The sequence below is a fragment of the Myxocyprinus asiaticus genome, chromosome 30, assembly GCF_019703515.2.
Source record: "Myxocyprinus asiaticus isolate MX2 ecotype Aquarium Trade chromosome 30, UBuf_Myxa_2, whole genome shotgun sequence".
Classification (NCBI taxonomy): domain Eukaryota; kingdom Metazoa; phylum Chordata; class Actinopteri; order Cypriniformes; family Catostomidae; genus Myxocyprinus; species Myxocyprinus asiaticus.
The window spans coordinates 28,758,789-28,776,977 of NC_059373.1; the positions used below are offsets into that span (position 1 = coordinate 28,758,789).

The following is an 18,189-nucleotide window of genomic DNA, read 5'->3' on the forward strand; positions in this document are numbered from 1 at the left end:
GCAGGCAGAGATCAATGAGGTGCATAGCAGTTCAACTGGCAGGTCATTTCAATGAGGTACGGTGGGGTCCATCCTAAACCAAGGTTCAGGCAGTGACATATGAAGTATCCCAAGTCTTACAGTTGGAGTTGGCATCAGTTCATCCTCTGAGGTCAAAAGACTGAAGTGATGTCCAGCTGGAACCGGCTGTAGTTTGTCATTAACTACATTAGTTTGACATTAGCTGATCGCAATAAACAAGAGACGAGGTAATGATCTGAGATGTCATCGCTCTGCGATAGAATTTCTATAGTATCAGCATAAACTCCATATGACAGAATTAAATCTAGCATGTGATTTTGGCGATGAGTTGGTCCTGTCACATTTTGTCTGACTCCAAGAGAGTTGTGAATATTGATAAATGCTAATCCCAATGTGTCATTTTCATTATCTGTGTGAATATTGAAGTCACCAACTATTAAAGCTCTATCTACATTAACTAGTAGATCGGATAGAAAATTAGCAAATTCAAAAAGGAAATCAGAATACGGCCCGGGTGATCTATATACTGTAGCTAGGGCAAAAGACAACAGAGATTTTTTTATTTATATCTGACGGTGTCATATTAAGCATTATTAGTTCAAAAGACTTAAACTTGCAGCCAGATGCATTTACACTTGACAGAGTTTCGAATGGAGGTCTAAGTGATCAAATTTATATCCATCTCGAATCCATCTTGGAGGGCATTAACACTTAGCCTTTTCATGATCGCATAGCAGTCCGATCAGTAAAACGTATGAAGTGACCAAGTGTGTAAATAGCCCATAAGTCTCTATGATATTGGGGTTCCTAGAAATGTCTCAGGTCCATCTTTCAATATAAGTTTATGGGATTTATTTGCAATTTTATCTTCAGCCACATTAAAATTGTAAGTCTGATTACTTAATATAGTAATAATACACCCCTCCACAACAAGCTGCACGAGTTGAGATATTATTTATTGTGTGTAGCTCAGATGAAGTGTGATGAGTTACTCGCTGAAGTTTACAGAAATAAAATACTCAAGGTCAGGCATTTAAAATGATCTTAGCAACCTCAAATAAATATTTTAAAAGATGAAGCAATCACAAAAAGAAAAAAAAAGCATTTCCTGAAAACGTGACGCTGTGGGTGGATCTATTTTGGTTCCTCTATTTAGGGCATATTTTAAAGGAGTTCTGAGGTGAATAATTGCTTTTATGTGACTGTGAATGTGTAAGATGGCCCCTCAGTTAATGAGATTGATGTTAGGTCTATTCCACAGAGCTTTGATCGGAAGCACACCAAAAAGAAAAGCTTTGGTTAAATCAAACCTTTGCAGCCTATTTACTATTTCAGCCTGTTTTAAGGAGTGTAGAATGAGTATAGAATGGCAGACAGATTTAAACACATATCAAATTGCCCTGTTTAAAGCCTTTCTGCATGTGTTACTTCATAAGATTACTCACCTTATGCACCTTAAATCAACTCTTTTCCAATACATACTGTATATTATTTAAAGGGGACCTATTATGCAAAATTCACTTTTAAATGGTGTATGAACATAAATGTGAGTCAGCAGTGTGTGTACACAACCACCCTACAATGTTAAAGTCCAGCCACTCCTCTTTCTTATATTTCTATTGGTTTTCGTTTCTGCTCTAACGTGATGTCACGTTAGAGCAGGCCTCGCCCAGGAGGACTCCACCCTATTATCATAGATCCTCCCGAGTGATCTACACACAGTCCGCCATTTCTTTCCGCGCTGGAGCAGCTATGGTGAGAAGAATAATGTCTCAGCTTCGTAAGTGTCATACGTGTTCTGTTGTTGGCTGAAATGTGAACATAAGATTCTTCATGTACTCCCAGCATCAGAGCCACTGAAGACGCAGTGGACACGTTTTGTTTTTGAAGCAAATGTGCCCCAAAACATACCAAAATTCGTGTATGTTTGTGCAAATAATTTTACACCGGACTGCTTTGTGAATGAGCATCAATATTGTGAAGTTTGCACGGGAAAGGATGAGTCGGGAAGCTCAGACACCGTCAAAGTAAGGTTTTTATTTTCTGCCCTCTGCACAGCCTGTACACTCTCTCTAGTGTTTTCCTGGGTTCACTCAGATAGCTACACCAATAACAAAAACTCTCCATAAATATAATAAACTTCTTAAAAGACATGCAGCTTTTTGACATTCAGGACACACGCCAACACTGGACCGACGTGTCGTTCTCTCTCCTTCTTCTGACGGTGGCGTGGCTGTTTATATGCCGCTCTCCCCAGCTCACTGGAATTAGAGACAGGTGTCAGACATAATTTAGCTCAGGTGTAAGCGCTCTTACCGCTTTCTCTCTCTCCGGACGGGCGCTCGACCACGCCCCCGCTGCTACAAATATAAAGCAGGATTTTCCAAAATTTCGATTTTCAAGCATGAATCAGTACCAACTGTTCATGTTCCAGCTTTAGTATCGCACTTTATATTTTGTGAATGTTTGCAAATCCCTTTGTCGAATGTGCTTGTTAGCTGATTCCACGGCTAATGCAGCTAAAGTTACCATTGTGATTGTATTCACGGAGACCAGAGCTATGTCATTATTTTTACACTTACTGTCTGTATAATAATATCAGCAGCTCATTTGCATTTAAAGAGACACACACGAAAACAGCCTGTTTTTTGATTCTACCCAAAAAGAGGCATTTACAACATGGTATAATAAATGATCCGTGGGGTATTTTGAGCTGAAACTTCACAGACACATTCTGGGGACACCTGAGACTTATATTACATCTTGTAAAAAGGGCAATAATAGGTCTCCTTTAATTTCCATGCGATTTGACATTGGCAGATTCAGACCTCTCACTTAATTCCTGCTGTCTGTGATACAGCTTGCTAATTTATCCCTTTAATCACCAGGGTTTGACTTATTTGGAGATTATTCTGCCTGACCTCTGCTCCACTCGACATAACACACTTAGCAAATTTACCACACACACACACACACACACACACACACACACACACACCATATCCCTCATTCTGACACTCACACAGGATATTATGAAATCAAACTGTTGATGAAACTTGGCCTGGATGGTGTGGGCTCCCACACACCCTCACACACTCACTCTCGCCTTGGTGCAGTCAGTAGAAGAGCGGTCCGTTGCCTTTCGTCTCTCTACTCAGGCTCAAGCTGACAGCGGGCTTAACATTCGCCCGGGAGGTAGAGAATACAAACATTAATTCAATTTTACAGTATAGTTACTGCTCAGATGCAAAGCAAGACAAGAGAGGAAAGGATGGCCTTTTCCAACAACGCGGAGGATGACCTAAATGTATTTATGCGTGAGGAGGCAGAAGACGCTTTTGATGATGGTAGGGTCATGCTGAAATCATGTGGAGAGTTTAGGCCATGACTGTGGCTGTGCCTGAATGAGTGAACGCTGTGGAGAGGGCCTGCTTTACAGGTTTGGGGAAAATGGGTTGTGATTATAATACTGTATGAGTTGGACAAAGATTTTTCAGTCATCATTTACTTAACTTCATGTTGTTCCAAACCCATATGACTTTCTTTTTCTGTGGAACACAAAGGAGATGTTAGGCAGAATGTTAGCCTCAGTCACCATTCACTTTCATTGCATCTTTTTTCCATACAATGGAAGTGAATGGTGACTGAGACCAAACATTCTGACAGTCATATGGGTTTGGAATATTTTTGGGTGAACAAACCCTGAGTTCAATATTCTGCTCGGAAAAATACGTATTTCACATGGAATATGAGATATGTGTCTCTTATCTAATCATAATACAGACTGCATTGAGTGGGTGTATAATTCCTGGTTGTCTTGGAAGTACAAGAGTAGATCTGTTTGATAATGCTGTTACATTATGATTAGAGCATGTCACTGTACAGCTATGCCAGTAAAACTAATACAATGCATCTGTTTGGCATTTTACGAACAAGTATTGAGCAAACATGTTCTCAGTGAGAGGGATATCTGCTGTTTGATTTGTCAAGTGCTGCATCTGCCAAGGCAGAGGAACATGATGCTGTTCGGTATACTGGAGGGCAGCAATTTCCCATTTTTGAAACAACATCGATGTAACAATTTTATGTATACTGTTCTGTTGAGAATCTTTATTCTCAGTTACAATTATTGTTCTATTGTTACTTCTAAGTGACACTGTCATATAAGACCAAGGAGCAGCACAAAATGTACAGTATGTATAATTATATATTTTTAAGAAGATTATAATGGAAATGCTCAAGGCACACTCTGAGGAATAAATATGGTGTGAAACATGCTCTAATGATCATTCCAATTTGGATTCTTTTGGCTTATTGTATATAAAAACTTTATATTCTCATTATGCAGTGAAAGTGTCTTGTTTAAGTCTAGCTGTCGAAGAAATGTTGTGATTCAGATCTGATGTTGCTGCAGAAGCTCTGTTACCCGCTGCCTCACCAGTTTGGGCAAGGCTAACAGATCAGGAAGGAGTGGGTGTCTCTGTGCATGTCAATAGATAGAGAAAAAGAATAGTCGGAAATTAGTTAATTTGAATCAATCTCTGACTATAAATTATGACAGAGGTCTTTGTCTTTTGCTTGGAGGGCTGGGACTGCTTTAATGCCACTGAGTTTATCTGGATTGAGAGGCAATAAATTGCAATGTGCTGTGTGTAATTTTGTGAAGGTGTTGGACATTACCCATCACATGATGAATTAGCTCTTAGTGATCAGTGTTTATCAATTAGAAAAGGTGGAGCGCAATATGGATGGATGGAAGCCATATACCTGAGCCTTCATGTGCCAAATATCACTCAGCAAAGTCATTCATTAATTTTATTTTCATAAACACAATTATATTTACACTACTTGGCCAAAAGTAAGTGGACACCCCCTCCTAATTAACAGGATTGGCTAAATTTCCAACTTTGCCACAAGATATTTAGGGAGGTCCTTTTTTTTTGTTCCAGCATGACAATGCCCCTTTGCACCAAGCCAAGTCCATAAAGAAATTATTTACTGAGTCTGGTGTGGGAGAACTTGACTGTCCTGCACCAAGCCCAGGCCTGAACCCCACTGAACACCTTTGGGGTGAATTGGAATGGCAATTTATCACAACATCTTGTAACCTCATAACGGCTCATAACTAGAGACTGCATTGGTTATTTTCATCTATAAATGCAATTACATTTAGTATTATAACCAAGGCTATATTGATTTTGCAGTATTGGTTGTTAATGTTCTCTTTAATTGTTTGCATACATAGCATAAATTGAATGAGTTGGACAATAACTTCAATTTGGATTTGGCATTTAGTACTTTCTGTATTTTAATTTAAAGGTCTTTGCAGATCTTTTCGAAGTGTTGAGGCAGCTAAGTCTCTAAGTGATATTGTGACAGAAAGAAGATGCATTTCTAAGAACAGCATTTGAGCTGGAATTTGATGAAGATGTTTTCTGTCAATCAAATCCAGTTGCTTGCAAAATCAGTGTCAGGTTTCAACAAACCATTTGTTCACCCCCTGATCTACTTGTATCACACTCAGGCTGGGGAAACTTTATCCTCTCAGGAGCTTTGGCAAAGCTCACCATGGTGGCATTGGATTTCAAAACTGAGCTGCTCCATGTATTGATTCATGCAGAATGGTGGTGCCGGTAGGACTGATTTACTGGTGTAGTCTGGTTTATCTGTGCCATTGGTAGAGATGTTATCAGGCCTGCGGATCAGAGCTGGCACTGTGATATGATGCACTTACTCAATACTACACAATGCGCTCTTCACACTGGACTACATGTCCAAGACTGCCAACAAATAACTATGATGTCAGTGTCTATGTCAGCAGGACATTTGCAGCTCTGAATGGCTGTATGATTTGCATCCATCAAGTGATGGCTTATCATTATCAGACACTGATTTCTTTAGGAGTCAGAAAGTGACGTAAAGTAGCACTGAGAATTTCATACAGCTGTTTAATTCACCACACCAGCTAGAGTCTGTCAGAACGTTAACTAGTTGAAAGTGCTTACTGTAGTTTATAAAACTGATACTTCCGAGACTGACTATGAAATCTGATTGGATAAGCCATGTTCAAAGTCATTGTAAAATGGCTTTGTAAATAAAAAATAAGCAGATCTGACCGCACATCAGTTGAATTCTATATTAAAGGAAAATTCCGGGTTCAATTCAAGTAAAGCGCAATCAACAGCATTTGTGGCGTAATACTGATTACCACAAAAATGTATTTAGACTTCGCCCTCCTTTTTTTAAGAGAAGCAAAAATTGAGGTTACAGTGAGGCACAACAATGGAAGTGAATGGGGCCAATTGTAAATGTTAAAATACTCACTGTTTTAAAAGTATAGTCATAAGATGCAATACATTTAATAAATTAAGATAAAATCACTAACCTTTTTTGTCTGAAGTTATATCCAATTTTATAACTTTGTTGCCATAAAGATTTAATGCATAACCCCTATAATCCTGGAAAATGACAATATAACAACTTTACCACTCAAATAATACATGAGTTTTAACAGAAGATTTAATGTAATTGAAATGATAAGTTTCCCATTCCTGCCTTTTTTTTTTTTTATTCGGCACCTAACTCGTCCGTTTGTCGTACACCCTTGAATGAGGTGTCAGATCGACCAGCTTATTGATGACACCTGTGCTATGACTTTTCTAAGCGATGGGGGGTACGATGTACCACTGGGGGACAAAAAACTGCCCCAATAAAATCCCATTAATTTAACATTGACAAGAAATTGGATCATATATCAGGGCCAGAATGTCCTAGAGACTTCAGGTTTGGCTTGTTTTACTCAGGTTAGCAAGGAGTCTTGGAAACTACTTAGCCACACCTTAGCAACCATTTAGAGCACCCTAGCAACCAAACCCATTGACTTCCTTTCAAAATAACTATCTCTGGATCAGAATGTCATAAAGATCTCAGGTTTGGCTCTTTTGACTCAGGACAGCAAGCAGCCTTTTTAGTATCACCCTGGTGACTGCCTAGCAACCATATGGGCTTACCCTAGCAACCATATAGCAAAACACATATTTCTGCATCAGAACATCATAGAGACTTCCAGGTTGGCTCATTTCAGGTTTACAAGCTTTTTTAGTATCACCCTGGCAACTCCCTAGCGACCACCCAAAACATCCTAGCAACCGCCTATCAACCATCTAGCAATGGTCTAGCAACCACCAAAAACACCCTAGCATCCGCCTAGCAACCACCTAGCATTGCCCTTGCGACCACCAAAAACACCCTAGCAATGCCCTAGCAACCACCCAGAAACCCTAGCAACCGCCTAGAATCCACCTAGCAACACCCTAGCAACCACCCATAATACCCTAACAACTGCCTAGCATCCACTTAGCAACACCCTAGTGACCATCAAGAACACTCTAGCAACCACCTAGCAACCACCTAGCAACGCACTAGTGACCACCCAGAACACCCTAGGAACCACCTGGTAAAGCCCTAGCCACCACCCAGAACACCCTAACAACCACCTATCAACGCCATACCGACCACCCAAAACACATTAGCAACCATCAAGCAATGCCCTAGAAACCACCATGAACACCCTAGCAACCACCAAGGACACCCTAGCAATGCCTTAGCGACCACCTAGAACACCCTAACAACCACATAGCAAAACACTAGCAACCACATAGCAAAACCCTAGCGACCACATAGAACACACTAGCAACCGCATAGCAATATGACCCAGCTATATCTTGGCACCAGAACATCGTGCAGACATGGAAGTGGGCACTTTCAAATTGGGGCAGTTGGTGGGAAATTGTGGTTCCTTCCAAAAAATGGACCCAGTCACTATTACTATTGTAACCTCAATTTTTGCTTTTTAAAATAAAATGAGGGACGAGTCAAAATTATTTTTAGTGTTAATCAACATTATGCCACAAATGTCGATTGAGCTTAACTTGTACTGAACCCAGAAAATTCCTTAAATGTGCTAAATCTACATACAGTGGCTCCAAAACTCAAGCACACTTTTCAAGAAAAATATTTCACAAAATAAGTTTGATAGGTTTTAAATGATACAAAATTAAGATAAAAATGATTTGGATATATGCAAATATGATGAGTAACTATGATGAACCTGCGGTTACACTGCAAAAAATGATTTTCAAGACAAATATTTTTGTCTTGTTTTCCTGTAAAATTATCTAAACTTTCTTAAAATGTGATTTATTTACTTGTCAAGCAAAATGGGATAAGATATTAAGTCTTGTTTTAAGATAAATCTGACCAAATTTAGTGAACTTTAGACTAAAAATAAATAAATAAATAAAATCTGCCAATGGGGTAAGGAAAATAAACTTGTTTTCTCTTTAAATTAAGTTTATTTTTCTTACTCCATTGGTAAACGTTTTAAGCATATTGCATTTGCATATTGCATATTGTAAGCATAAATCTCACTAAATTTGATTAGATTTCTCTCAAAACAAGACCTAAAATCTTATGCCAGTTTGCTCGTCAAGTAAATAAATCACATTTTAAGAATGTTTAGATATTTTTACTGGAAAACAAGACAAAAATACTTTTTTTGCAGTGTAATTTGCTTGGGCACCTGAATGAACTTAAGTAGAAGTGATTACAAACATATGGATGCACATGTAGTTTGAAGGCTGTTCTTTGATTTAGTACATGTTTAGGCTAGTGCGTGTTTGGGGGTTGTCCATAGTAGTATATGATACTCAGGGCAAATGTGTCAGAAGGAGGCAGTCATGACCTGCTCAAAGTGACTCAGGATACAAGTCTTGGGGCGCCCAGAACACATTGCTCTGCCTCAGGGTGGGAAGAGATAAGCAAACGTGGAAACGTCCAAACATGGAATTGTTGTTTTGTTTCAGTCCTGCTACTGAACATGTTCAGTCAGTGAAGAGATTTTTAAAAGGACAACTCCATGAGAGATTGAGGCGTCATATGCTGAAGCATTTGTTTTGATGTGTCGTGGGTGGCGGCTGTGTATTACGTGTGTTGTTGTCTCACCACTATATGATGGAGGCCTCCATTGACCTACTTTAGACCAAACAAGCAGAGCTTTCACAAACATGAGGCTACGACTGCACAGTGGGTGAGAACACACAATGTGGAGAGAAGAAACACTGGTGGGGCCATTGACAGATGAGCAGATCTGCTTGCTGGTTTGCGCTCAAGTCTTTATCTTCGGGTACACACTGCCACGATTTTGGAGTCTGAGACGAATTTCTGGAATCATGAAAGATCTTTCTTTCCTCGGTTTGATCGCTTAGCATGACATGCTCACTAACAGGTGATTTATTGCCTTTGCAATGTATATTAGCCTCCGACAAAGTTCTAACATTGTCCGAAATTTTTCATTGCAGGCCTGTAGTATGAGATAGAGAGAGTAGTTCAGTCAAAAATGTTTATAGTTTACTTTGAAGAACAAACAGTCCACACATTCCATCTTTGGCCCAAGTTAGACAAACTTCAGACACATTTTTTCCCAGCCTGACCTCATGAACATTACGTGACTGTGGTGACATTTTTGCAAAATGATATTATGTGGCTCCTTACATATATCGCAGCAGTTCCAAGGTGAATTGTCCACTTTGTGGCACTAAAATGTAGTTACATTTTCTCCAAAACAGAAGAGATTTTTAAGGTTAATGCTCTATTGAGTTTTCAATTAAATAAAACTCCCTACTCTAAACCTCAACATGACATGAAAAAATGCAATTGCTGAAGCAACCACATTATTTTGTGGTGTTTCTTTGACACTTTCGGCTTACTTGTCGACTTGCATGCTATTTAGGACACGTACCTGGATCGCAAGTGCAATGCTCGATCAGTTGAGCTAACGCAAAATTGCACTGCATTTGAACAAGCTTATAAATGTAGTTGGTTATGTAATGCAAATGCTCAAATGTATATCACCTTACAAGTCATACACTATAGTAAAAGTGTTTAGATTTCATAAGATAGCATTGTGTGAGGAACAGAATGAAACGTTAATGCTAGAAACTGAAACTATGCAGTTGTACTGGTCATTTGTGTGAAAGGAAAATAATGTCATTATTGTTTTAGCGCCTCAAGTATTTATTTGACCAGAACACTGCTGCAATATGTACAACGAGCCATGTAAAAAGCATTTAGCAAAAACAGTCTTATAGAATAATAACCTGATTCTATAAGACCAGGTAAGTTGTGCAGTCTGAATTAAAAGATCATTGATGTCACACAACTATGCAAAAAATATGCAAAATCTCACTGAAGTCATATCGTTACAATCTGACAAGCAATAATCGAAAAAATCAGTTTTAAAAAGAACCAGCATTGAGGTCAGGTTTTGTGTTGGAAAATGTGATCAATTGATCTGGGACCTGCACTCTCAGGCTGAGTCTTTATCTGTCTGTCATTTACTGTATGAGAACTGATCCCAGTCTTAAAGTGAACCTACAGTATTATGCTGATATCTTCATAGTGAACACCTGCAGGCCGGCGGTCCACAGACAGATGTGTGGGTTGGTGTTGTGGGCTGCTACCTGCATCAAGGCCTGTCATTAAAAACCAAGGCAGGAGATAAGCTACAGGGCATGGCACCCTATAATCTTAATCAGACTGACGAACTCTCTTCAAACAAACACTTTTTCTGTGCAGCAGTTTCAAAAAGTTTAAGGAAAAATGTACTGGCACCTGACAATTTACTTTGGGATCTCTAAAAAGAGCTTTTTAAAAGAGACATTTTCTCTTTAAATGTGTGTGGCAGATTTAAGCTAGGGTCATGTGTGTGGTTGCCAGGGGATTGCTACACAGCTGGTGTTCTGAGTGGTTTAATGTGTTGCCATGTGATTGCTAGGGGGTTGCTTGGGTGTTCAGGATGGTTGCCGTGTGGTTGCTTACTGGCTCAATTCAAAAGAACCCACAAGTCTCTATGATATTCTGGTTCCTGATCCCAATTTAAGTCTATGGGATTTTTTAGACATTTTATTGTGCTGCAGGTGAAAATGGAAAGTGTGATCACTTAAAATGCCTCTCTTCAATAATTTGAGATATAATACATGTTTGTTACACAAATGATGCAGGACGAGTTACATGCTGAAATTTAACAATTAGGGTTAGGGGTTTGTTCAATTTCCTTACCCCATGAGCAATAGTAATACTGTGGTGATGTTTGCCTAAGCAAGATTTGTATAATTACTCTGTTTTTTTTCTCCAAGTACACAAATTCAGACCCAAACTCTAATCAAAAAGTATTCTGACATGTTGGTATACTAAACACTTAAAAATGTATGAAGGTCCTTGCATTATGAAGCCAAGCGGCACCTGCAACAATTTACAAATGATGCTAGACCTTCTCTCAGAACTGTCATTTTTGCGATTTCTTTTGACCAACTGCTCACAAAGTCATTTTTAGATATACTATGTCTCTCCCTCAAGTTCATTCAGTTGTAGTTTATCACATTAACTATGAACATGATCCTCTAACATTTGACAGCTAGAATGTGTCCAATTACGTTTTGTACTATCTATCTTTAAAATGAATGCCACTTGGTTTGATATTTTGTTATATAATGTACAGTGATCGCAAATGCATGGAAATGTTTGTTGAACAGAAGTGTACAAACATGTGTGAATGATTCCCGCTTGGTATGTAAGTTTATAAGGCACGGGAAGAGGACAGCATGAAATACCTGGATTGAATACATTTAGAGGGGCATGAGAGGTTGGTGTTTTTAGGTAACAGTTACAAACAACTCATTACAATTTTCACTATCATCAGTTTTACTTAATCCTTCAATGTTTATTTCACTCAAAAAAATGCATGTAAAATCAATCAAAAAAATAATTTAGTTGTTTCAATGAGAAAAATTGTCTTATAAGCTTTACTTAACTTATTTGCATTGGGACAACATGAATATGTTTGCTTTGGTTAACGAAACTGGGCTGGGGATTTTGTAGTTCCTAGCATGTTTTGCATGAGACTCATTGAGGAAAGTAAATGTTTAAATTAATTAATGCGTTATTTAATGTGTCTTTGTGCAAAAATGAATACAAAGGGGGAGACTTATTCGTGTTTAATGTTTTGTTATGTTGAGATTTAGAAGAGTTTCTGTTGTTGTAGTTTTCTGTGGTGGTTACCATCATGGTGAAGAGTGGAGCTCAAGCCTAGGTTGAGGACCAACTCATTTTCAACATTTTAGGTATTGCTTTATCCATTTGAGCAACTGCTGTGCTAATAATAACATTGCCATTGTGACCAAATTGCACTCTGTAGTGCTTCCCAACAGTACTTTGCATGCTAACATTCACTGTCTCTAGCTAGCATGTGATTGAAAGAGAATCATTTGAGTTCCTTTAGTTTTGTTGGGTTTACTTAATTCTGTTAGGTTCTCTCTACTATTTAAGTTAATTTAAGTATTTAAGTTGAAATTACATGGTAATTTTAATTTAAGAAAATCATTTCAACAAAAAAGTTATTTTTTGAGTGTGCTAGTCAACTAGGGCTGAGCAACATATTGAATATTGACAATATAACCTTGATGATTTAGCTGATGATATAAACTAAGCAACACTGTGAATATTACAAAGATTTGAATGCGCTTTTAACTTGGCAATTAAGTTTCCTAAAGACTCACTAGACTAGTTTTGTGAGTATGAAAGCATTAAGAGCTGTTTTAATAGCATCTCTGATACAAAGTTCTGCAGCAGAAACTGCATTAGTGTTTGTAGGTTCATTTTCAATTCATTTCAATAAATCAGAAAATGTCTGTTTCAGTGAATCAATTCAAAACTCTGATTTAATTATTTGTTTACTTTCTCACTCAAAACTGTTCACTGTGTATTGTTCACTTATTAAAATGTTTTAGTAAAAATGTATGTAGGTAAATATTGCTGTTTATCATTATGTATTGTTATATGGCTGCATATTAATGAAAAGGAATAAACATTCTTCAGTTTTACGGTATTTTACTTATTGCATTTTTGTTTTTTTTTTCAACTATTTGGTACAATGGCTGTTTGGTTAAAATGATGGTTCCTCTTATTATTATTTTTTACAAATTTCAGAGCAAATACAGTACATATATTTATATTGATATACTGTATATTTAATATTGTCAATGCGGGTTAAAAATATCAAGATAACATTTATTTTCTGTGATTTGGCCAAGCCCTGGCCATCTGTGTTTGCATGTCCAATAGAAAAGTGCTGTTCCAGTCAAGCAGTCTGCCTCTACGTCAATGATGATTGTCTCTGGATGTGGATGTTGTAACATTCCTTAACTGAATATTAAGTCAGCTATTAGTTTGGTAGAATTTGTTTTCAGTTTTTTTTTTTTTTTTTTTTTGCCTGCTAACCTAGACTAGTCCAGAGTAAAGGAAAAGAGCTCTGCTTTTGCTGGGCTCCTTTCAGCCTGAGAACTGTTTGTGCAGGGCTCCAGTAAATATAGCTTCTCGTTGGGGGCTGCTGATGACAGTCATAATTACAGGATGAGCCGAGTGAGTATCCATGTGGAGGTGTCTGTTCTGCACTGTCCAAGCCTGCCTGGATGCATTCAGCCTGAGAACACCTCTTTTATACAACACATCACACTACATGAGAGTGCTGTACCAAGGTCAGGTTTAAGGACAATTGGCTCAGCAGGAAGACTGGTCTTTAAAGAGTGAGGCATAATGTAAAGTGGCTTTTGTGGTAAAAGTAACCAAATCAGGTGCTCAAACTTTAATGTGTTCTGATTCTGCTATAAAATGCAGTGCCTGCAAGGCACATTTCTTCAGCAAAGATTTTAAGCTGGTGAATAAACTTTTTTTTTTTTTTTTCTAAATATAAAAGAGAAAGAGGGAGAGAAGGGGGATATTTTATGCATAAACAAACTTGATTTAATCAATCGGGAACAAAAAACTGTTTCAGATGCGGAGCAATATTTTACATTTTGAAGATTACAAAGACAATTTGTATTTTATATTGCATTGGAATAGCATGCATCAATCAATCCTCCACATGCATACATTTTAAAACAATAAATAGTGGTGCATATATGCCAAGTAACTTCTTTATATATAAAAGACATAAAGCTAAAATAAATATGGCACATGATTTCATTCACTATAAGCATAATCATTCATAATCATTTGTCATTCATGGTCAGTGGGTATGAATTATCCAATTCTGTTAAGACTTTAAACGTTGGGATTCAATTGTGGGCAGTTTTTGCACTGGTTTCAGTGGTGTGCAGGTTTCACAGGCACACTGAGCTATTTTTGAATATGCAAAACCCCTGCTGACACAGAATAAGCAGCATTTGTTACAGTGTAGCGGCAAGAATATTCACTGTGACAGCTGAGCACATACCCTGTTAATGCCAGACTCTGATGTGCCACACCACAATGTGTTTTTAGACAAGCTTTGAGCCAGTCAAGTGTGAATATTTCATGTAGTTTGACTACACTAATTGGCCCCGCCCACTAGCTCAGCGCTGTCCGCTGATTGGTTCGTTGTGGCTTTGTGGGAGCGCTACAAATCTGTTCTAGTGGACTACATGATTTTGATCCGTTGCTGTCGTGCTGGATGGTATCACTCTGGGAGGTCTGGATTATTGTCATTCAACACTTTCGCTTGCGCTAGTTTTTCTTAATATAAGTAATCAATTTCCGAACCGCTAAAAGGTGAATGTGAGAGTTTGCTTGCATGGATGGAAGTGCACAACTCAAGTAAATAACGTTGACTTGGATAAAGTTTTCTCTCTCTGTTGGTGAGTATTGTCTGTATATTTGATGCAGTTTGCAAAACATTGCCATTAAATGTAGATATTAGGGTACAGTTCACTGTAGGCTACTGACGTGGTGTTTTGTAGGGTGTTTTTTGTTGTTGTTGTTGTTTTGTTTTTTTTGCTGTTGATCGTTAATTGTCACTTATTCGTGTGATAAACTGACTAATTACCACCATTTACAACTCAGCACCACCCAAGTCCAAGATTGCAATATTCCATTATTATATCCATGAAATTATATAATGAAAAAATATACAATGTTTCGATGCATTTGTAAGGAACAGTATGAGAAGCACTTATAATGCGGCAGCTGATCAGTGTTATAAAAGCGTGAAAGTTCTGCATGATGTTTTCGTTTTATACACGATTTAAACACCCGCACGCGCTCAGACACAGACGCTTCAGCGCGCGCTTCAGCTGCTGTTCATGCGGGTGCGATCAAATAAAACCGATTGTGACACGAGATAAGACAGAATGATATCCGTTTGAACATGCTGTGGTAAAGTATACTTTGGCAGCTATCAGTGAAATATTCCATCAGTTACAGTTCATATGACAGAGTCATATGTTAATTTCCATTTATATATATATATATATGTGTGTGTGTGTGTGTGTGTGTGTGTGTGTGTGTGTGTATATATATATATATATATATATATATATATATATATATAATATATATATATATACAATAATATATATTATTGGGTCAGGGTCATTGACAAATAAGGTTGTCAGAGGTGAAAAAAATGAGAAATGGTTTTAAAAATCTGGCTTAAAACAAATGTGTCAAGTTTGTAGACATGTAATCTTTGAGTTCATGTTGTTTTTACAAATTGTTTGAAAAACATTTATAGCATTTTGTATAAAAAATTGACTTAATGACTTTAAAAATGTCATGTAGTGCAACCATCAAGTAAAAGGAATAAAAATAGTTTCCTGGCACATTGAATACATGAGTGTACACAACTTTTCAAACATATTTTTCCAGGTGAAATATATATATATAATTTTTTTTTTTTTTTTTTTTTTGTACAAATATCACATTTTTTAAGTCAAGAATATCAAGAAGTTTTCTCATGGTTGCACTTTTCATTAAAATGTCAAAATATTAATATTTAATGATATGACAAAATTATGATTTGTTTTTAAATCTTTAAATCTTGTTTTTAGACCCATACAATCTTGTGGGTCTAAAGAGATCTGTGTTTTATGATTTTTGTCACATGACAACAAAATTACTACCTACATGTTGGTTGTGCCACTTGGCTTTGATTTGGTGGACAAAAGTTTTTTAAATATTAAATATTTTTTTAAATAAAAGTGTTTCACTGCATTTTTAAAAAAAAGAAATGATAATAAAAGATTAGTCAGAATCAGCACAACTCATGCCAAAATTTATTTTTTCAGGATTTTCAGCTTTTAATTAGACTTTGGATTTTTTTTTTTTACTGTCTCTGGACAGTTGCACCACGTGACATTTTTTTACTTTAAGCCCCAGAAGAAATATCAAAATGACATGTTCATCATAGAAGAGTTGTATTCAAGTAATTTTTTTTGTGTGAATTGCATTTTTTATGTATTTTTTAATAATCTTTAGACGCGGACAAAAAAATTAGCATCATGTCATTGATCCATATATCAAATGGGTCAATAGCCCACTATATCATGGTATACATATTTCAGGTTTCTTAGGAAGAGTGTACATGTGACAGCACAAGGGCCTGAGAGTGCAGCAACATTAGTGTCCCGAAAGTAAAAATCCTATTCATTTTCTCCATAGAGAAATGTATTGACATATAATGACGTATAAACCATTCAAACCATTCTGTGGCAAACCACAGTCACAAGTTATAAACCATTCGAGACAGACCTTCCTTGAGCTCCAAAATTAAGTAATAATAATTCTTTACATGTATATAGCACTTTTCTAGGCACTCAAAGCGCTTTACATAGTACAGGGGGAATTTCATCTACCACCACCAGTGTGCAGCATCCACCTGGATGATGCAACGGCAGCCATAGTGCATCAGTACGCCCAACACACCAGCTATTGATGGAGAGGGAAGAGTAGAGAGATGTAGCCAATTCAGGGATGGGGATTACTTGGAGGCCATGATTGATAAGGGCCAATGGGGGAATCTGGCCAGGACACCGGGGTAACTCTTTACAAAAAGTGCCTTTGGATTTTTAATGACCACAGAGAGTCAGGACCTCGGTTTAACGTCTCATCCGAAGGATGGTGCCTTTTCACAGTATAGTATCCCCATCAATATACAGGCGCATTAGGACCCACACAGACCACAGGGTGAGCACCCCCTGCTGGCATTCCATTAAGTGATGATGTATGATTCCTTAGAAGCCATATATCATTGATTTTCTTTTTTTCTCTTTTTATCATGTTTAACAGCCAAATTACTGGTGAAGAACTACAATACCCATTGTCCTGAAGAGAAATCCACTAAGGAGTGGTTCACACCGTAAGTGCTTTTGCATACATCTGCGCTGTTTAAAAAAAAAACAATTTAACCAAAAAAACTCTGTGTGAACACCCGCTGGACAGACGTCTTTGATAGTTGCACTTCATCCTGCCTTTTTTTCTGTTTTGGCAAAGATCCCCACTTTTTTTTTTAAGAAGCCATGTCGAGTTAAAAAGAACTTCAGCTTTTAAAACTGTGTTTTAAGACTCCTGTGTTCAGTTTCATATATTGCGCTGCGTCTAGATTTTTTAAGCACAAGAACGCGTTCTGGAATCGTCATGGTAATGGAAAAGCAGCAGAACGCTCACCCTAACCCACTTCTATAGTTCATTGCCATTGATGTAATCAGGTCGGACTCACTACACTCTCCTACTTATATATTTGCATATGTTTTAAATCTATTGTTTTTATATAATAATCTCAGTAACTATGATTAAGTAGTTTTATCTTGTCTTTTTTTTATTTGATTACGCCGTTCACAGTGCTTCATGGGATGAGTACATTCGTCATAAAAAATTTAATACAAAGTCTTGTACTTTTTCTTCATATACTTTTGTGCTTCAAATCAAAGTTTGCTTCTGTATGTTGTGATTCATCTCTGATGCTGGTTGGTTTGTTCATGTCTTTAAACTCTTTATTGGAAATGTGGGTGGTCATTGTTGCGCTCTACTGCAGGGGGCTGCCAGATTTTAGAGCTGCCAAATCAGTGAGAAAATAGCATTTCTCAGAACTCTTCTCTCATGATTTTTCTCTTTTGATTTTCTCTCCTTTTCTCCCCAGTATTTTGGAATGTCCAATTCCCAATGCGCAATGCTAAGTCCTCGTGGTGGCGTAGTGACTCGCCTCAATCTGGGTGGCGGACGACGAATCTCAGTTGCCTCCGCGTCTGAGACCGTCAATCCGCGCATTTTATCACATGGCTTGTTGAGCGCATTACCGCA

At 37.6% G+C, this 18,189-nt stretch overlaps 1 protein-coding gene across 7 annotated transcripts in view; it reads left to right on the forward strand.

Annotated features, from left to right (window-relative positions):
* Window positions 1-18,189, forward strand: part of LOC127421119 (rho family-interacting cell polarization regulator 2-like) — a 107,750-nt gene that overhangs the window by 25,724 nt on the left and 63,837 nt on the right. For 4 of the 7 annotated variants that reach the window (XR_007893937.1, XM_051663889.1, XM_051663894.1 and 1 more), the window contains exon 1: window positions 3,072-3,216. The exons of 1 other annotated variant lie outside the window; for it this stretch is intronic. Coding sequence is in view for 5 of the 6 variants with exons in the window: in XM_051663889.1 (XP_051519849.1) it covers window positions 3,087-3,216 (130 nt within the window). In the remaining variant the exon portion in view is untranslated. Of the gene's footprint in view, window positions 1-3,071; window positions 3,369-18,189 lie in introns of those variants that run through there. 2 more of the 7 variants (XM_051663891.1, XM_051663892.1) reach the window with 1 other exon arrangement.